Source organism: Delphinus delphis, chromosome 10, assembly GCF_949987515.2.
Source record: "Delphinus delphis chromosome 10, mDelDel1.2, whole genome shotgun sequence".
Taxonomy (NCBI): Eukaryota; Metazoa; Chordata; class Mammalia; order Artiodactyla; family Delphinidae; genus Delphinus; species Delphinus delphis.
The window spans coordinates 38,817,324-38,839,223 of record NC_082692.2 but is presented as its reverse complement, the minus strand read 5'-3'; the positions used below and the strand labels follow the sequence as shown (position 1 = coordinate 38,839,223).

The following is a 21,900-nucleotide window of genomic DNA, read 5'->3' as shown; positions in this document are numbered from 1 at the left end:
GATATTAAAGGGTTAACTGAATATAGAAGCTCTTTTTTTTTTTCTTTAAGAGTTTTAATCTCATTCACAAATATGTCTGAATAAAAATGAAAAGGCCAAAGGCAACATCATCAATAACTAACATATCTGTAATCCCTTAGTGCAGTAAAAAATGTAAAATGTGAAGGAATCAATAGTCTCCTATAACTCGACAAATCAAATTACTCAACCCCCTCGTCTGAAATGTTAAGTGAAGAGGTCAATTTCTCAGGGTCTACTTCCTCATTGCACTCAAACTCAGCTCATTCCCAGGGTAATTTCACATTCGATAAGGGGCTTTTATGTTCATATAAAATAGGAAAACACATACAGATATATATTTTTCTCTTGGTTAGTTAGACTTTTTCTTCTGGGATAAATTCTTTGAAACTTTCCAACTATGTTTAATATTACGGATATTCATTCCTTTCCACTTAGGTCTTTCATTCAGTCAGAAAAATGGATGGCTTGTATGACAGCACAACAGTCGACAAGCAATGTAATAATTTGTCTTTCATAAGAAAATTTTTTATTCCTACTTCTGTAATATAATGGCCTTGATTCAAATGTAAGGAATTCCTAAAATGCTTCTTTTCTGAGACTGGTTGATCTATTTTAGATCAATAACTTGCTTTAGAGATAAAAATCACTTGTTCTGTTACATTCGTTCCAGGAGACAATTATTTTCCAAATTCAATTCCAACTTACTCTACTTTTGAACTACTTGATCTCAAAGGTCCTTTGAAGCTCTAAAATTCTACGATTCTATGGCCCAGTAATATAACTCTCAATGTAGACCAGAAACCAGCTTCAAAGCTAATTCCTGTAGTTAATCATTTCATCAGGTTACCTTTAGCCCAGGCCTAGGAAATGAGAGAAACCCTGAAGAGTAAACAGCAGTGGCATAGACACTAGGGGCAGAAATGTCACATGGACATTTATGCTTTGAAGTTCTCTACCGTTTTCTAAGTCACTAGGATTAATACCATCCCGATTTGTTCCCGTTGCAGACATAGGGTGGAGTCGAAGACGCTTGGGCCAAACTAGAGAAGGCCTGACTCTCGAGTCAGACCTTCTAAACAGGGGCAAGAGCTAGACTGGCTCTCAGGGTGGAGCTGGCATACAGAAATTTTGTTCTATGTCCCATACTCATAAATGCACATGACTTTCTATTAACTCACTTTTGGAATGTTCTAGATAAAATACAGCTTAGCTTGCAGCACAGTGAAAGTTCTTTTGAATTGGAAATAGTTTCAAAATAAATTCAACTTTATTATTTTCAAATACATACACACTAGAGAGGTTCTGCAAGGAATCCTAGGCTTAAGATATTTTTTACTGGAGTAAAAGCTGGTGTCTCTAAAGAATTTGAGAGTTTGAAAATTTGTGTTCTTAAATATCTTTAAATCTGCCCAAGAAATTTAATTTAGACTAATGTGATGACACTTTTCATGAGAAAAGATTTGCTGAGCAAAGTGAGTTTCGGCCCACATATTATAGAATATCTCAAGCATTGAGATTTATTATCCTAGTAGCTCACAACTTAGTTGACAGATCTTTTTGAGTGAGGTTTATTGTTAGAAGTGTTTCCTCCCTGATGGAGAGTACATTTAGTGGGGGAGGAAACTATCAGTACATTCGTTGTGGTTTTTGGTTGATCAAGTTTGAATGTGTTTTCAAAACAGGAAATCCAGAGACTCTGTGAAGGATTCCTGCCTGTGTGTCAGTTTCCTAGGCTGGTTTTTCAGCTTGATGCATATACTTGATATTAAAATTATATAAATAATTTCAGAAGTTCTCTTTACATGTGATAACCCTTCATATTAGGGAAAGAAAAGACTGGCTACTAATAAACATGTTGGGAAAGATAAGTCAAGCAAGCAAGCAAAAAAAAAAAGTTCAAGTCAAAGTATAATGAAGGCATAATTAAGAAAGCAAAAAAAAAAAATGTTCACTGCAGCCGGTCTCTCTAAGAGAAACAATATATGGTAGAACCAATGTTTTTGGCCACCTAATAGGGAAACATTTGCAATAACTTTTATAAGTACTTACTACCTTATATATGGACCAATCTTTTTTTTCTATTAAATCTCTTTGAAGTTGAACCTGAATAAGCACTACCTACAGTACCATAGAATCTTAAATTGATAAACTGATACGCATGCGTGCGTGCACACACGCAGCAGTCTTTACATGTATATATAAAACCTTTTAATGCTGACATTATCTGGAATGTCAGAGCAAGAGGAGGTATCACAGCCTCAGGGAGTATAGTCCATTGATTCTTTACATCTACAAGTAGCAAACACTCTCGCTAGATTAACTGGTTTCTAAAATTGGAACACTGGTGTGACAAGTTCTATGACAGCTGACAAGAACTCCTCCCCACCTTGGAGCCGACTGCCGCAGCAGGGACCTCCATCATGGTGACAGATGCAGACATGCCTGGCTCCTATAGATCCAATTTTTTTTTTAATTGTCTCGATAATTGTTACCAAAGAAAACCATGGCAGCTCTGGCTGTGGAAGACCTGTGGTTGCTTTTGACCTTGTATCGCTTAGTGCAAAAACTCATTTAATAAATATTTAATAATAACCATCATGACTCACTGGGAGCTTGGCCTCTAGGGCTCAGGAGGTCTGTTGCTAATTCCAACCAGCATGATTTACGGGAAGTAAATGATCTATGACGTGCCCAAAGAGAATAAAAGTACATACAGGATGCTTCTACTTAGGGTTTTTTTCGGAAGAGAAAGAAATACACAAGTTAAAAAGGGACAACATTTTCTCTTGACTTAAAGTCTACGTAACTTAAAGGGGGGAGGTCCTCCAAACCCCACGAAGTCAAACCGAACCAAATTACCAAGCCTTGCTGCGCAATCCGAGTGTAACCACATCAAGTGAGCCCAGTCTGCTGCAAAACATCACTTAAACTGGAGCTCTGACTTATTGTTCTCTTACTGCCCTAGAGCAATTTTGTTTTGAAGAGCACAGAACACCCTGTTCTGAAAGTGGCTGGCACATGAACTCGATGTGCTGACAGCAATTTGTACTCCGATTAAAATAGGGGGGAAAAGGAAAGAGTGCACTGCAGTAAGGAAAAAAACTGGAATGCAAGAACCCGAAAACTGTATAGTTTGTATTTTAGGAAGCAAAACTGAGAAAGAGGCTCCATAACCCCCCCAAAAAAGTGCTGTAAACGCTCCAGCCTAAAGACGTTAGCTCTGGTAAGTGTCTGTTTTTCCCTTTTCTAATTATAGTAGTTGGTGTCTGATAGCTTTGCACTCATTCCCAAAACAATTACTGGGTCATGGGGATCTGAATGGGAATGTTGTAATGGCATTACGACTAGACAAGACTGGTCATTTAGCCAGAGAAAACCAGGTTGTGACAGGTTACTCCCACTCGGCAAGGGTTTTCTCTGCTGCCTAATTCATGCCAAGGGAGTTTCTCTCTGCCTGCATCTCCTGCCTAACAGAGCAAAGCATCCAAGAGACAGTGGGATCTTAATGACCCCCTGAAAAAGGCAAATCCAGAGATGGATTTCTAAAATCAGGAGAGGCATATTAATCACTGATTAGAAGAGAAACTCTTCCCCTCAGTCATGGTGGTCAAATTTCCCCCAAACTGCCTCCTGTCCTCTGTACCATTTTGTACTATGATGAACAAATACCACTGGAAGATTGCTCATGGCACTGAGGGGACAGATGCTGAGGGCAGGTGTGGAACCTGGCTACTTGAACAGAGTAACATTTATGCAAATGGTTATATGCCTTAGTCTAAACAGGAAGCATGCACACAGCAATAAATTCTATACCAATACAAATCCTCACCACTCTCCTCTTTACACCAGACTGGATTCCAGTCCCATTCTGTCACTTAACAACTGTGGCTTTGGGCAAGGTCATTTCAATTATCTGAAGCTCAGTTTCTTCATCTATAGAACAGGGGAAATAATGTCAGCTAACTCCTAATTGTTGAGAGTATTAAATTAGGTATTGAATTAAAGATTTTAGCCCAATATCTGGCATGCATTCATTTAATGTCAGGGTGGCTACTATGTGAAAATACTGTGTTATGTGTGGACAGACAGAGATGAACTCAATGAATATTAGCTATGATTATTTTCCTGCAATTAGTGGTAAATTATACCAGATTAAACATGTTTTAGAACTTGGTATAAGAAACCACTTGATCGCTCCACAGAGAGAGCTGTCAAAGTATGAATAAAATTCAAAGTAGGCAAAGGCAATATCTTATTTTGTACCTCACAGTGTGTACAACTGTGTGTACAACACACAGTTCAGGGCCAGAAAGTAAATATTTATTTAATGATTAATCTGAAAACAGGGCATTAAGGAAAATGGTAGTCATTTTCACTCATTTATAGGAATTTTCCCTTTTGAATATGTTAGTACTCCTATTTTTAATAAATGCCAAGAGTTATTTAAATTCTTTACTGATATGGAGTTTTGTTTTTTAATACTATTCCAAAATCAATGGTCCACTGGCTTAATTTCTTAATAACAAAAAGATTATTTTCTACTAAGATTTTACTCTACCCGAAGACTTGAAGATACCTTTTTAGAAGGAGCTATATAAATCCAAAATATATGAAAGAATAAACACTATCCATTTTAGACCCAAGTACCATACTACATTATTTTGTGAAAATATATAATAAAATGGTTTCAAGAATCTGCTCTCTCTTACTGGACAAAATTTGCCAGGACATTCATAAATACTTCAAAAGCATGTGAAAAACAAACAAAACCCAAAAAACCCTCATAGCTCTATCAGATTTCAACATGGTCATACATGAAATCTTTCCTCTATTTTCAATTTTGGACCATTTTGGTTTTTGGTGTTTTATTTATAAAGAACACATAGCTAGATTTTGTTGTCATCACTGTGTTAACCTTATAAGAATTTCTGCCTTTAATAGGTGACTTTAGCTCATTCATATTTTTTGTAATCACTGACATGATTGATTTTACTCCTACAATCTTATTTTTGATTTCCTACATAATGTTTTCTTGTTATTCTTCCTTTATTACTTTTACTAAATTGATCAACCTTTCCTCGTTCCTTTACTTCCCCACTCCATGCACGGTCCCTTGGAAGTTCTACATCCTATTCTTACTAGTACCTAACGTTAAATTTTAAACAAATCATTCAACAGTATGTGTGTATATATATATACACACATACACACATAGATGTGTATATATACACACACATACATACACACATATACATATTTATCAATGTGGACTAATCAGCATAATATCTCCTTGAATAAGAAAACCTTCTTAGACCATTTGCTTCCCCTCTTCATTTCCCATTTGCACCTCATTTTGTTAATTACCGTAGCTCCATACTGTTAAACAATTATTATTTTAACATTATAGTTCTACCATTTCAGAGATCCAAATTCAGCTGTCATGTTATGGAAATTACTTTTATGCTCACTAATGTTTCTTATGCCTTGAGTCTTCACTTCTTGGCTTTATTTTTTGTGATGTTTTAGAATATCCTATAGTATTTTTTTCAAAAAGGGCACAAGTCTGCATACTCCAAAGTTAATTTTGTTCTCATAGTTAAGTGATAACTTGGCTGAGGATAGAAATTTAGGTTTAAAATATTCAGTTACAGACAATGCTCAAAGCACTGTCTTTTAGTATTTAGTGTCACAAATAAGAAGTCTGATGTCATTCTGATTCTCATTCCTTTGCACATAGCTTATTTCTCCCTGGAAGAGTTCAAAATTTTCTTTTAAGTTATGGAATTAAGAAATTTCACCAGATATATATACAATGGAATATTACTCAGCCATAAAAAAAAGAATGAAATCTTGCCACTTGCAAAAACACAGATGGACTTAGAGGGTATTTATGCTAAGTGAAATAAGTCAGACAAAGACAAATACCCCATGATTTCACTTACATGTAAATCTAAAAAAACAAATGAACAAATAAAACAGAAACAGAGTTAGATACAGAAACAAACAGGAGGATGAGAGAGGAGTAGAGGGATGAGTGAAATAGGTGAGGGAGATAAAGAGGTACAAATTTTGTTAGAAAATAAATGTCTGGGGATGTAATGTACAGCATAGGGAATATTGTCAGTAATACTGTAATAACTTTGTAAGGTGACAGATGGTAACTAGACTTATCATGGTGATCATTTTGTTAATGTATAAAAATACTGAATCATTATGTTGTATACCTGAAACTAATGATATTTTAAGTCTATTATACTTCAATAGGAAGGAAGGGAGGGAGGAAGGAAAGGGAAATCTCACCAGGATGTATCTAGGTGAAAAAGCACTCCTTACTCCTGTGTGCCACCATCAACTGGCCCTTTCAATCTTAAGATTCTTCTGTCTTGGGGCTTCCCTGGTGGTGTAGTGGTTAGGAATCTGCCTGCCAACGTGCAGGACACTGGTCTGGGAAGATCCCACGTGCCATGGAGCAACTAAGCCCATGCACCACAGCTACTGAACCTGTGCTCTACAGCCCGCCAGCCACAACTACTGAGCCTGCATGCCACAACTACTGAAGCCCGTGTGCCTAGAGCTGTGCTCCGCAACGAGAGAAGCCACCCCAATCAGAAGCCCACGAACCAAAACGAAGAGTAGTCCCTGCTTGCCGCAACTAGAGAAAGCCCAGGCACAGCAACGAAAACCCGATGCAGCCAAAAAAAAAAAAGAAAACAAAAAAAACTGTGTGTGAGGTAAATTCTTAAGAAAAAATTCTTCTTTCTCTAGGAAACCTTCTTCCATTACACGTTTGGTTAGATACATATCATCTATCCTTGATTATCCCAGTCTTCTAATTTTTCTTTCACTTTTCATCTCTTTGGTGTTTTTTTTTTCCCCCTCTGTGTTCTGAGATATTCTTCACTATCTTTTGTATCACTAATTCAAGATTCTGGCACTGTCCATTTTGCTTTTCAAACCTTCCTCAGAGTTCCAATTTTGATAATCATATTCTTAATTTCCAGATACTTTCTTTTTTTCTTTTTTTTTTTTGCGGTACGCGGGCCTCTCACTGTTGCGGCCTCTCCCGTTGCGGAGCACAGGCTCCAGACGTGCAGGCTCAGCGGCCATGGCTCATGGGCCTAGCCGCTCCGCGGCACGTGGGATCTTCCCAGACCGGGGCACGAACCCGTGTCTCCTGCATCGGCAGGCGGACTCTCAACCACTGCGCCACCAGGGAAGCCCCCCAGATACTTTCTTATCTTTTCCTTTTTCAGAGAAGCTGATTTTTCTGACTCATGAATTTAATATCCTGTTAAATATCTCTGAAGATACTAATTAGTATTTTGAAAGTTCTCTTCTATTTCTTCTTAGTCCACCTCAGTGCTTCCATTTCGTGGTATTTGCTGATGATTCTGTATTGTTTGGTCATGCTTTAAAAGGAAGGATTCAGAAAGATCAAGTGATTTTAGTTACCTGACACAGTTTTTCTAAGCCATTGGATATACTTCCATGGTAGGCCTTTTCGCAAGAGGAGTGGGCTGATCATGCAGATCTCTGGGTGAAGATCCCAAAGATATTTATTGAGCATTTACTACATGCTGAGCATCATGTGCACAGGAAGGCTGGGGACACCTTTTTCCACTGGTGATGTAGGAAAAAGTTTTACTTCAGGAGCGAAACACTTCTGCTTATTTACTGTTGTGCAGAGCTGCTTTCACTTTTTTCCCCTTCAAATCTGTTTTAAAAGCTCAAAGATACTTATGTTCTCATTCTGTAGTCCAAGTCCTAACACACGGAGCCTTCTGAGGCAGATCCCTACTTTACTTTAGAAATTGGGCCTTACTGGCTTTAGCTTGGGAGCAAAAGTCACAGCCAGGCCCTAGAGTAGTAATTCTCGAGTAGTAATTCTCAATCCTTGGCTGCAAACTAGAATCACCAGGGGTGTTTTTTGTTTTTTAAATACTTGTGCCTGGAGTTCCATCCTTTGAGATTTGCTATTCTTATTTAACTGGTCTGGGCTGAGACCTGGGCATCAGAATTTTAAAAGCTCCCCAAGTAATTCTAAATTCAGCCAAAGTTGAGAACCACTACACTACAGGCTTACTAGCCCAGCTGTTCCATATTGTTTTATAACAACCCTGATGATTACCCCATAGCCTGCCTTGGCTCCCTTGCACCAGCTGACTAAGCTTGGAGTTCTTCCCAAGCTTGTTGAGACGAACAGTATGTACCTCTGCAGAGGTCTTCTCTACACCTGTTGTGGGTTGGGTTTCCTGAGTCTAGTTTCCATCAGTCCAATTTTATCTACTTTACGTATTCCAGAAATTCTCCATACTTTCTGATCCACTTCTTGTAGTCTTCCTATTTTCCACCACTAATACGGATTTCTTCCTCTTTTTTTTGAAATCATTCTCCACCCCTCCCCTCCCCATCTCTCATTTCAGTGGGATTTGCAGAGGGAAGGGTACTCCAACAACTTGAATCCCTGCAGATCACTCTGTTGAAATTTTCACATTTGAAAATACTCCCGATTGTCTGCATTCTTTGCATTGATGTGGCTGAAAGCACTGTGAGGCAAGAGAGTCACACACAGCTAGCATTTTGATGTGCCTACTCCAAGCACGGAAGTTAACTCAGAAGATGTGAGAGATGGGAGTTGGGGGAAGAGGAGCTGGTAGCTATTCAGAGCCTTATGTCAGATTGGCTTTTCTAAGAAAGCAAAGCTTAAAAGTAACAATGTAACCACTACAGGCAATGAAGCTAAAGTATGATGACTAAAGTATCAGTCATCATGATAATGTCAATTAGAGTACCTTAGAACACAGTGACTTTTTTTTAATGGAAAAAGGACAACACTGAATAAAAATTACAAGATGGTCATCTTAATTGACATAAAGCATACTGGAACAGAATCTAAAAATTGATTTGCAAGCATTAGGATCCTGACGGAGTAAAAATCACAATTTCTTTGAGAAAGAATAAATTCTGTCAAACTAATGTAAATTCTCTCTTCCCCAAAGAAATTATTAAAAGGAAGCAAAAGATCACAATTCAATAAAAGCCTTTTGATTCAGTCCACAACTTTGTTCTTCAGAAAACAAACCAGCAAAAATCCTGGAGAAATATGATTTAGGTAACATTACTAAGAAGATATATAATTATTTTTAAGACTGTTACTGAAGACAAACTGATCATGGGTTCTAGGTCAACCCTGGTAGAGACAAAATAATTTGCTGATGGACAGGCTGTAGAATATAAGAGAAAGAGAAGTTTATTTCCTTAAATCTATTTAAAGGATGCAAAATAAATGATATAAACATTTATTTAGAGAAATAAATTTATTTAGAGAAATAAATTTATTTATTTATAGAAAAAAGAAACTAAGTGTCTACCATGTATTAGGCACCTTTCTTCCCTTAACTGTCACAACAATCTGTGGGGGTAAAAGATTATTATTCCCATTTTACAGATGAGAAAACTGTATGCTCAAGGTGATTAAGTAACTTGTCTAAAGTCATAAAAATATCAAGTAGTGATTCCAAGATTCGAAATTCACATCTATCACTTCCAAAGCCTGTGTGCCCCCTCCCCCGGCTATTCACTGTACCTTTACACAGAAATGACAGAAACTTGGTCACTCTTGTGTATCTATAATGACATATCATAATGGATGATCACTGTCTATAGTTTTTCTTTCACTGTGGAACTGGCTTTAGTTCTAGGATTTCTACTTGGTTTTGAATCTAATAGTATATGGGTGATGGTACCAAAAAAAGGCAAACCAGTAAAGTGAAGACTGAGTAGACTTCAAAAGGAACAAGGTGATCTTGGCTTCTGACAGAGACCACTTTTGAGTCAACCTTCTGTCCTCCTCCCACACAGAGCTAACTGGTTTTAAAGAGGGAAAGCAGGACACCTTAACCTTGATAAGTGACAATACAATAAAGTTTTATAAAATTGATTTGTTCCAGAAAACCAAAAAGGGCTTTTGGGAGAAAAAGTAAGAATAAACCATTTACTCTCAAATTTCCCAGGAAAGTACAATCTAACAAGATGAGAGACAAAAAAATTAGTCATTGCCCTTTCTTAATACATTTAGAAACAGAAAAAATATATATATAAAGGATTATTCACATATATTAAAAATTCTATTCATAGTATATTATCCTTCACACAAAAAGGGGACATAAAAATACATGTATCTGCTCACTTCTGCAAAAAAATACAATAATAAACGAGGAACTAATGAGATTGTTACCTATAGGAGGTAGGAAGGAACAGAGTGGAAATAATGAGGAAATGGGAACAGGTTAGTAGGGATGAGGGGGGGAATAACACTTCTGAGTATATCTTTTTGTATCATCTAAAATCATGGTAATGTTTCATACACCAAAAAAACCAAATAATTAAAACCTACCAGAGTGTGGGGGGAACCCCAATGGAAGGTAAATACAACAAATGAACTTAACTGTATTACAAATGAATAACATAACCATACTGAAGGGAATGAGGATGAAAGAACTAACCTAAGTTGGAAAACAGTGTTTTCAATGTATGCTATAGGCTAATGACAAAAGGAAGTACACTCAGATATTTCCTACTTAGGAAAAAATATTTTTTAAAATATTTATTTATTTATTTAGGCTGCGCTGGGTCTTAGTTGCGGCATGCAGGATCTTTGTTGCAGCATGCAGACTCTTAGTTGCAGCATGCATGCAGGATCTAGTTCCCCGACCAGGGGTCGAACCCAGGCCCCCTGCACTGGGAGCATGGAGTCTTACCCACTGGACCACCAGGGAAGTCCCAGGAAATTTGTTTTTCACAGGGGTATGGGTTAGCAATTCTGAAACTACTTTCTGTATATACCATGATTGAGCAAATAAATAAATACACTGTGAATAATGAGAGCCAGGTTTCTCACTGTTGGAGAAAGCAATTTCAAAGAAGCAAAGAGAGGAGGCTAAAACAAAACTGTGGTGGGCTGAAATTGAAAGTGTCAGTATGTACTCATAGTTTTTAATATATATATACAGACTGATACAGAAGTACACATAGAATGTGTATATATGCATGTCGAGATATATGTATTTTCTAGCTCTGTTAAGAGGTTCTAGAAGCAATAACATTCCATAGCATGAGTATACCTAGCACCCAGATCTTCATTTCTAAATACCATTCTCCAGTAAAAGGAATCAGCTCCTTGGAGGAATGGCTGATTCCAGACCGGGGGCAGGAAAATTACCAAATAAGCCCTAAGCATCTAGTGGTGTCATAAGTAAGAAAGTGCTCAAGAAACAATGTTGAAAGGACCAAAGAGCCAAGTTGAAGGAGCTTCCAATGGCCAAATCTAGGACAATCTGAGCAACAAAATAAATACGAATAGTAATGAATAATAACCTACAGAATAAAATGACATCCATGGGTCAATACTGATATAAATAAACGACTGAATAAACAGGGGAGAAGAGGCAGCTCTTCCTTACAGCAGAATTCTAATTAAATGTAGAAGAAACAGTGGACATAGAAAAATAACCATTAGGCAAATACCACAGTAATAACTGTTGCATACAAAAGTCATTCATGGATGCTAAAATTAGTGTGTGAAGGTGTGATGTAAAAGAGGTTATCTGAATAGTTTCCAAGTATTTCCTTCCCAATGAGATACTTAGTAACTAGAGAGAGAAAAATAGTAACTTTACAGTGGAGAAACATGGCAGACCCCACCTTAACCAAGTGGCCCAAGTTAACATCAACAGTAATGAGACATCAATGTCATGTACTTCCTGATAATGATGAACTGAGATGGGCACATCACTTATGTATTTTTCCAAATATGCATAGCCTCAATCTAATCAGGGGAAAACATCAAACCAACCCAAATTAAGGGATATTCTACAATAATTGGCCTTCAATTATTTAACTTTAACTTCAAAAGTGTTAAAAGTCATGAAAAACACAAAGACTGATCAGCTGTCACAGATTGGGGGAGACAAAGAGACATGACAACTAAATTACAATGTTGGATCCTGAATTTGATGGTGGACTTGAAAAAGGACATCAGCGTGGCAACAGGTGAAATTCAAGTAAGATTTGTAGAATAGTTAATAGCACTGAATCAATGTTAATTTCCTGATTTTGATAAAAGTACTGTGGTTAAGTAAGATGTCAACATTAGGGGAAGCTGGGTGAAGCATATAAGGAAATTCTCTGTACTAGTTCTGCAATTTTTCCAGAAGTCAAAAATTATTTCAAAATGAAAAGTTAAAAAAATGACTCCAATTGAAAATATTACCAAAAGCAAGATTTGATTTAATTTAGCCTGCTCCAAAGTTAACTCTACAGTGGTAGTTTTGTGGTATTGCCTATAACTGGGAAGTTTTTCCTTTTAATTTAGTTGACGAAAACCTCCAATTTTAAAATATATAACTTGTTAAATCTGGGGAGTCACTGTATCACAGGGGGAAAAAACCCTCTACTTCTGTATATGTTTGAAATTTTTCATAATAAAAATTTAAAATACATGTTATAGACAAGATTTTTAAGTTCTTGTTAATATATTGAGGAGAATTTTCTATCATTCCTATAACTTTCATAAACATTTAGAATTCTATCAGGAATTTTTCGGGCTAGTAGGACCTTAGAAATTAAGGAGTCTACCCCTGCGTCACTGGACAGGAAAGAAGCTGATGCCAGAAAGGCAACGTCTAGTTAGAGTGGGCCAAAGCCTGAACCCTATCTTCCAGCTCCTGGTCCAGGTATTTCTCCAACACTATACACCTGAGCTCTTCTTCATTTATTCTAAAACTTATCAAGAGTGATAACTATCTAAACACTTTAACTACAACAGAACAGTAATACTATTTATAACTTTCCAATTAAAAAAAAACTAAATTTGAACTAATTTGCCAGACTCGTGGAAAAGAAACATGCATTCAAAGTAGAATGTAAAATAATGTTGTGGTTCAACACGCAACATTAAAGATGAGAAAATCAACTATTCTAGTTTACATTTTAAAAATGAAATCTTTAGGCCTTTTATATTGATAATATCAATAGTTCACGCTGCCATCCTTCTTTAGTAATTTGATTTTTTTAAAAATTCTTTTTATTTTATTTATCTTTGGCTGTGTTGGGTCTTTGTTGCTGCATGCAGGCTTTCTCTAGTTGTGGTGAGTGGGGGCTACTCTCCATTGCAGTACGCAGGCTTCTCATTGTAGTGGCTTCTCTTGTTGCAGAGCACCAGCTCTACGTGTGTGGGCTTCAGTAGTTGTGGCTCGCGGCTTCTAGAGCGCAGGCTCAGTAGTTGTGGCACACTGGCTTAGTTGCTCTGCAGCATGTGGGAACTTCCTGAACCAGGGTTGGAACCCGTGTCCTCTGCACTGGCAGGCAGATTCTTAACCACTGCGCCACCAGGGAAACCCAGTGATTTTATTTTTTTAAGGGAAGCATTTCTTTCTTTTTAAAATTTAAAAAGTTTTTTTGTCTGCGCCACGCGGCTTACAAAATCTTAGTTCCCCAACCAGGGACTGAACCCGGGCCATAGCAGTAAAAGTGCCGAGTCCTAACCGTTGGACCACCAGGGAATTCCCTTGACTTTTTTTTTAAATAACTTAAAAAAAAATTTTTTTTTTAATTTATTTGTTCTATTTATTCATCTTTGGCTGCATCGGATCCCCGCTGCTGCACACGGGTCCCCTCCAGCTGTGGCAAGAGGGGGCCACTCCTCGCCGTGGCACACGGGCCCAGTTGCTCTCCCGGACCAGGGATTGAACCCGCGTCCCCTGCATTGGCAGGTAGACCCCAACCACTGCGCCACCAGGGAAGCCCTCCCTTGATTTTTTTAAATGGAAGTATTTGTTTTCTCACTACTGTCTTTTTTGAAGTACTTCAACTCAGTAAATGCCATCTTGCAAACATTTATCCATGCAGAAAGCATTTACTGAACAACAAATGTGTGTAAGGCTCTGTAGGTGATGCTGGAAACAAAAAGATGAAGAAAGATTCTGGTCCTCCAGCACTCACTGTACACTAGGGAAATGGGCAGATGCTGATTAGAATATAAAGTAACAAGTAGTGTACACACAATGTGTGTACACCTCCCTCTGGGAGGGTGGACGGGTGCTCAGTTAACCCAGTCCTCAGCCCTGTCCTTATATCCAACTTATTAGCAAATGAAGAAAATGGAATAGCTTCAGGTCACTCAATAAATGACAAAGCAGAGCTTGAACCCAGGTCTCCTGACACAGAACAGAAAAAACTATTCTCCTGTTTTGATCTAACTAAAATGATGAACTGTTTTTTATCTTAATGACAGCCAGTGAAATGGGTTTGATGCCCTGATGGGCATTACAATCTACTACTCTATTTGGTAACTCTGTAACCTTGGGTAATTTACATAACTTCTCTGAACTCACTTTTCTCACCTAGGGATAATTAATCATAGCTCAAAAGGTTATTGTGAGAAATAAATAAATAATATATAAGGCAACTGATATAACTGTTGGCACACCAAGGAGTCCACAGACCAAGAATTCATTGATGGATGGGCTTACCTTTTACTCATTGTTTTGAGTTTGAAGAGGCTGGTACAGTTCTTGGCACACACAGGTTGAATGAATATTTACTAAATGAAGTCACTTTTAAATAAATGTTGAATTTAAAACTATTAAGAGATATATATTCAATATATTTATTTTCATAAACAGATTTTTTAAAACAAAATCTCCATTTCATCCACATAATTGGAACCCAACTTTTAAGGACAAGTTCCCTCTCACAGCAGTACTTACTTTCTACTGTCGCTCCTTCGTTTGGGTTTGAATACCCTTCTCCTTTCCGTTTGATTCTTCGGATAATACCTCCATCTTCAAATAAGTCCTCTCCTTTGAAATCAAGAAGCTCAATCTAGAAAGGAAAAAGGGATCTGACTGAGAACGGACCAAAAAAGCCAATTTAACATACTTAAAGGCAAAGGCAACCACTCTCCTTTCATTTTACAAAATAAAACTCTGTTTTATATTTACCTGTGCTTCTTAATTATTGGAAAAGTAGGGAAAAAAGAACACTGCACTTTTCCATACCTGGAAAGAAACTTCATGTAATGATAATGTCTAGGACTACATCCTGTGGGGCTGCAGTGCAAAGACAGACAGGAAATACTAGGAAAACTGCCTTGTGGGCAGAACGCCAGAGTGACACAGTGCTGGCCCAGACTATTTTGTCTGACTCTAGAGGCCACCACTTTTTCTCCCCAGATTCATGGATGCCCTTCTTAAAATTAAGACTAAATCTTATGAATCAGGCCTACAACCAACTAAAGGTGTATTTTACCTAGTTACAATGTTTTAGGCATTTCCCCTCTTTAATTTTTTAATTAGGTATGGCCAAATATGTATAATTCAACACAATGAATACCATTTTATCACCATCTACCGCTTCTAATGAGGAAGTGAGATCTGTGACATTTATAAACCTCTGTAATATGAAAATAGCTTTACAACTTGCTTTATAGCTTTAGGTATATTTCAACATGTATCTCCCACATTTCCATCCTGTCTTCTGATCAGGTTTGAGTATGTCATAACTCACACCACTGACCAGAACCTTTATTTCTAAGCCTGTTGTCTTTTGTTTATTTGGATATGACCGTTTTCTGCCAGAGACACGTTTCTAAGAAAGCACTGGCACACATCCCTTGGGTTTGTGGGAAACAATTCAAGAAGCCAAGCTCCAAAATAAATAAGTTGGATCTGATTCTCAATAGCAAGCTCAGCTCCTTGTTCCACTGCCTGTTGCTTTGGAGCCAGCACTATAGTAGAGCAGATGCTAACAAGGCAACATCACACACATACTTGCCTCAAAAAAGAGAGTTGCATTCGAGGGAATTTTGGGGAGACTGCCAGCCGAGCCATATGCATATTCTGGTTTGCACAGTAAATGACAGATCTCTCCTTTCTTCATGGTAGCCACCCCAATGTCCCATGCCTTGATAACTTGGCCTAGGAGAAAGGAAAAAGTGGTTGAAAGCTATAAGCCATATTTTAAAAGACTTAATTGTCACGAAACAAAAGTTCAAACAAATTTCCAATTCCTTACATACTATTCAGCTAGGAAGTAGGGGCTAAAAAAACCCTCAGTAAGACCTATACGCTAAGAAATAAATTGTGATTTTTTTTTTTTTGAGGGCTATCAGAGAAGATTCTCTGCTGAGAAGGATGAAAGTAGTATCAGTTTTTAAACTACTCAAAGACTAAGTCTTTGAAAAGTGGCAGTAACATCATCTTTGAAATGTGGCTGGGCTGCATGCAGTTGTTGCTTAATTTATAATTTCAACCATAAGAATAAGTGCGTGTTTTCTAGGCAGAAATGGAACAAAAATAGTATAGAAAATGGAATTTGTCCTAAGAAAGCTTATAATTTAGTTGGGCAGACAAAAACAACAAACAAGAAACCGGAAAAGTATAAATTGTATAAAAAGGCCCATGAAACAGATTTCTTCTCAAAATTTAGAGTAAGAAAAAAAGTGGGTTTTGTTTTTCTAAAAAAAACAGAATGATATGTGTCCTTTTTTGCCAAATCACAAGAAGTGCAGAACTCAGAATTTTTTTTTTCCTACTTCCAGGGAACAAAGCTTACTGCTCGGCTGTAGAACTATATTAACCCACATAATTGTAATTGTATCTTACAATAAGCAGTCCCAAATCCTTTGGGAAACAACAGAAAATGTACAAAATTTCAAGGGATAATATATACATTTGGGGTGCTATGTCAAAGACTTAAGTATTCAAAGTGAGATCAGGTAATAAGCAATGAACTCCAGAGAAGGTGAATTTTGAAGAGAGCTATTATCTTGAACTGAGAACTGAGGTTAGGATTAGAGTAAGGATGATTAGAATAAGGGGAACCCTATACTAAGGTATGTAAGTAGATATGGACAAAGCATTTGTGACTCATGACTTCAGCTTAGTCTTAGGCATTACAACTTTTCAAAATATCAGATACACTTATTTTAGTTAAAAGTGTATATAAGGTATACATGCCAATTATTAAAACACACATGAGAGAAAGATATAAGTGAAAGGTAAAAGGTCATCCATTCCCTCCTTAAAAGAAGCCACTGTTATGTTTTTTTTGTACCCATCCACTGTGTGCTGTCGCTTTTAAAAAATTTAAAACACAAATGACAGCATACTATACATTCAGTTCTGAACTGTTTTCTCATTACATAGATATATATTTTAATTATATAGAAATATGTTATAAATAAATATATAATGTTTAAAATTTATTCATTTACGTGTATATACATATCTTTATCCATCAGCAGATAGGATATGCGTTTTAGGGGTTAGATGTGCAGCCTGCTTTAACTTCAGACTGACTAAATTAGAATACCAGGTCGGCCCCATATTAGTTGTGTGACCTTGTGCAAGTTTCCTCATCTGCAAAATGTAGATAATAATAGTACCTGCCATATAGTTGTTACAAGAATTATTAGATAAAATATGTCAAGTGCCTGGCATATAATATGTATTTAATAAAGGACAGTTACCATCATTGTAAATACATACTGACCTACTTCATTCTCAGTGGCTTCATAATATTGCAGTCACTCTACTATTGAGATACATTGCCAACAGTACTCTAATAAGAATTTTTGTCCCTTATGTTTGCCTATTTTGTGCAAGTATATTTGGAAGGTAAATTCCTGGAAGTGCAAAGGTGATGTGCACTTTCCATTTGATAGATATTGCCCAACTGCCCTTCCAAAAGGGCTACACCAATTTATATGCCCACACACGGTTCCAATGTGAAAACAGTCTAGAATCATCAGAAGAAATGTAAAGTCTGCTGTTGACAGGCTGCTCTACTGTCACTGATGCTCTTCAAAGACTGCAATGGCTTTAGCGTGGGCCATTTAGAACAATTTTTTTTTTTACTCTCAGCTCCGATATTTTAAGACAAATACCTTACACCCTCTTTCAGGAAATCTTTATACTATGGGGTTACTACTGTACATTTGTTCAAGGCATTCAGCCAATTACTGAGGAGCAAAGGTCTGTCTAGGTACTAGAAATACAAAGGTGGCTGTTCTCTTCTTCCTTCCAAGAAACATGCAATGTAGTATGGCTAGTGGAGCAGAAAGATACCTGCCCTGATTTTTTTAAGCATGGTGAACACTAACATAAGAGTACAAACAGGGGCTTTTGCCTTGGGGTGGGGTTGGAACAGTCAGCAAAAGCTTACTTCACAGATGATGCCTATGCTAGGCCTTAGAAGTTGGAAACGTCAGCCTGGCTATTAAATCCACAGGAGCCTCAAGCTGAATAAATCATGCCTATGCCTTTGGCTCTTCTTCTCATTCAGGAACATTAAAGCTTCTTTTAAACACTGAGCTTTAGACACTGAAGGAAACACGCTGAGCAAAGAGCCAGACTGATATGAACACAGGTATATTTCTAAAATTGCCAATCTTGGGCCTCTTTTCTTAAAAAGCACTTCCCCCTGATTTAAAAAATAATAATACATACTCATTATAGAACAGTTGGAAAGTATATAAAAGCACAGAGAATAAAAAACCTCTGAAATTTCAGCATCTGGGGTAAACTGTCAATTTCTTGGCTCGTTTTCTTCCAATTGTGTATGTATACTTTGTTTACATATTAAATTTTTTATATATACATTCTTAAAATTCTGATCATAGTTTATTTGGTTTTGTAGCCTACTCTGCATTTCACATTATATGAGCATTTTTCTTGTTAAAATACCTGAAAACATGACTTTTAATAACTATATGCTATTTACTATTTCATCTTTTAAATATGTCATAATTTCATTACTCCCACTAATAAATATTTAAATTGCTTTTTTTTTTACTCTTATTAAGTTGCAATAAACAACTCTGCACCTAAATCTTCACATGATTTTTTTTTTTTTGCATAATGAAAGCCTCTTACCTGACACATTAGGACTATGGTTGTAGGTTAATTTAAAATGTTGCTTTAAGTGAGGAATCATAAAAATGAACATATACAACCTCAAACTTTTTTTAAACTTAAAACCTATCAAAGTATATTAATTCACTAATCCTGTGATAGAAGTCCAAGGCCTTGTCTGCGTGTGACAAGTGATAAGAGTTCTATATCATCTTTACTATATAAATCACACTTATGGCATATCATTTGCAACTTACAACATGGATTTCTTTAAAGTGAAGTAAGAAGTAGAAGACACTTGTAAAAAGCAATCAGTATGTGGAATCCTTCTGGCAAAAATGTGTTCTGAATGGCCTACTTATTTCACCTAGCGTTTACCCACCCCTAATGCAACTGCCATTTTTTTTTTTTTTTTTTTTTACTTATTTCTTTCTTTCTTTCTTTTGCGGTACGCGGGCCTCTCACTGTTGTGGCCTCTCCCGTTGCGGAGCACAGGCTCCGGACGCGCAGGCTCAGCGGCCATGGCTCACGGGCCCAGCCGCTCCGCAGCATGTGGGATCTTCCCGGACCAGGGCACGAACCCATGTCCCCTGCATCGGCAGGCGGACTCCCAACCACTGCGCCACCAGGGAAGCCCGCAACTGCCATTTTTTAAAAGATATTTATTTATTTATTTGACTGCCCTGGGTCTTAGTTGTGGCATGCAGGATCTTTTAGTTGCGGCATGTGAACTCTTAGTTGCAGCATGTGAGATCTAGTTCCCTGACCAGGGATCAAACCCAGGTCACCTGCATCGGACGCTTGGAGTCTTAGCCACTGGACCACCAGGGAAGTCCCTCAATAGCTATTTAAAAAAAGGCTTTTAGCAATTCACTTTAATAAGTCTTTCCAAAGATGTTCAACTTAGTTTTCAAAGAAATAAGTCCCATTTCTTATTTCACTAATTTCAGAGTTTTATATACTATCTAATGAACTTATATAATTACAAAAAGGACAATGGATATAAACAAGTTTAGACTGATTCTTAATAAGAGTCTGAGGAAGAAAAAAGCACACCCTAATGTCTGGAAACTGCCCGACACTTACAGCTGGGCCTTGGTGATTCTGAAGCTGGACTGGGGCACACAGCCAAGCCATGTTATTCTCCTGTTGGACATAACAATCTCACAAAACATCAACGTCAGACAAGGTCACTCTGAGACCATGAAAAAGTGAGACAAAACAAGAACACTTCAAAATTTTGTCTGAGCATGGACAAAAAACAAGGTCCCTGTGCAACCTACAAAATACCAAACATCCCCCTCTCCTGGTGACATGAGTGACTTCTGCTTCTCTACAGGTGTAGCTTTAGTCTCACTCCAGTCAGCCCTCCTCCTAGATAAGATTTACTAAGATACCCAAAGAATCACCTGCATCCCAACAATATCCAATCCAGAGCAAATCCCTTCTTCCTTAAACTCTTCCCCAAATCACCTAATACAAGTCCAAATCCTATAAAAAGACCTTCTGAACACTCTGAGACACCTCCAGTTTCCCATGGTGTGCAGTCTACCTCCCTACGAGTAATAAACCCAACTTGTTCACTATAGTTGTGTTCCTAGTGGTCTGCGGGTGGAGGGCATTGACAAGGCTCACTCAACTGGCTGAAGCATAGTGCAGTGCCACAGTGAAGAATATGAAACTAGCGGTGTCACTCAGTGTATTTACAAGTAGAATGGAGAGCAGCAGTTAGTCTGGAGTTGGTTAAGCAAGCTTCTACCGTATTTCCTTAGATTCAATTCCTAGAAGTAGAATTACTGGGTCAAAGCATAAACATTTTTAAGATTCTTGATCTTTGGGATCTTTTGATCTTTAGGGTCTTAACTGTAGGTATAATACACCAAGAATATATAAACGCAATTTATTCTTCCACTTGTTCTAGACTTCAATTTTACTGGCTCAAACACAATTTATCAACTTCAGTAGTCCTATTCCATTAGTAACAAAATCTGAAATAAGAATATATATTTATTAAAAAAAAAGAATATATATTTACACAAATATATAATGTATCTATCTTTAAGTGTAAATGCTTTTTATATATACCTAACTATAGGGAAGTGAAACGTTAAAAGTGTACAAAGCCCAGTATAAAAGCAATGCACTGTATTTTTCTTCTCTCTGAAGAATATTATATAATTTTTTCTGATTAAGAAAATCAAAATCAAATTTTATAGGCTCATTGTAGGTTCATCAACTGTAACAAGTGCACCATCCTGGAGGGGGTGCTGATAAGAGGGGGAGGCTATGCACATGGCGGGGCAGGGGGTACACGGGAAATCTCTGTACCTTCCGCTCAATTTTTGCTGTGAACCTAGAACTGCTCTAAAAAAATAAAGTCTATTAAAATATCATGCAACACGTTTTAAAATATAACATTTTAAATTAATCACTGAATACTTTCACTTATAATAGACTATAGTGACCATTTTAGAACATTCTTTTTTATTGATTAAAAATTTTTTAAATTGTGGTAAAATACATAAAAATGACCATTTCAACTGTTAAGTGCACAGTTAAGTATGTTCACACTGTTGTGCAACCAATGTCCAGAACTTTTCATCTTGCAACACTAGAGGTCTACTTATTAAGCTACTCTTCTTTTCCTCCTGTCCCAAGCTCCGGCAAGAATTTTATTCTACTTTGTTTTTATGAATTTGATTACTCTACATTTCTCTAGATGTAAGTGGAATCATGCAGTACTTGTCTATTTGTGACTGGTTTATTTCACTTAGTGTAATGTCCTCGAGGTTCATCAGTTTTGTCCCATGTGAATAATACTCCTTTATAGAAATATACCATTGTATGTACATAAGACATTTTGTTTATCCATTTGTCTATAGACAAACATTTGGGTGGCTTCCACCTTTCAGCTATAATGAATAATGCTACAAATATGGGTGTACACATATCTCATTAGGACCCT

The 21,900-nt window shown here is 37.1% G+C and overlaps 1 protein-coding gene across 10 annotated transcripts in view; it reads right to left on the bottom strand.

The window, feature by feature from the left end:
- FKBP5 (FKBP prolyl isomerase 5) overlaps positions 1-21,900 on the bottom strand; it is a 98,822-nt gene that overhangs the window by 20,072 nt on the left and 56,850 nt on the right. For all 10 annotated transcript variants that reach the window (XM_060021944.1, XM_060021942.1, XM_060021939.1 and 7 more), the window contains 2 exons: positions 15,856-15,998; positions 14,790-14,904 (listed from right to left, as the gene is read on the bottom strand). In XM_060021944.1, the coding sequence (XP_059877927.1) occupies positions 14,790-14,904; positions 15,856-15,998 (258 nt within the window). The remainder of the gene's footprint in view (positions 1-14,789; positions 14,905-15,855; positions 15,999-21,900) is intronic.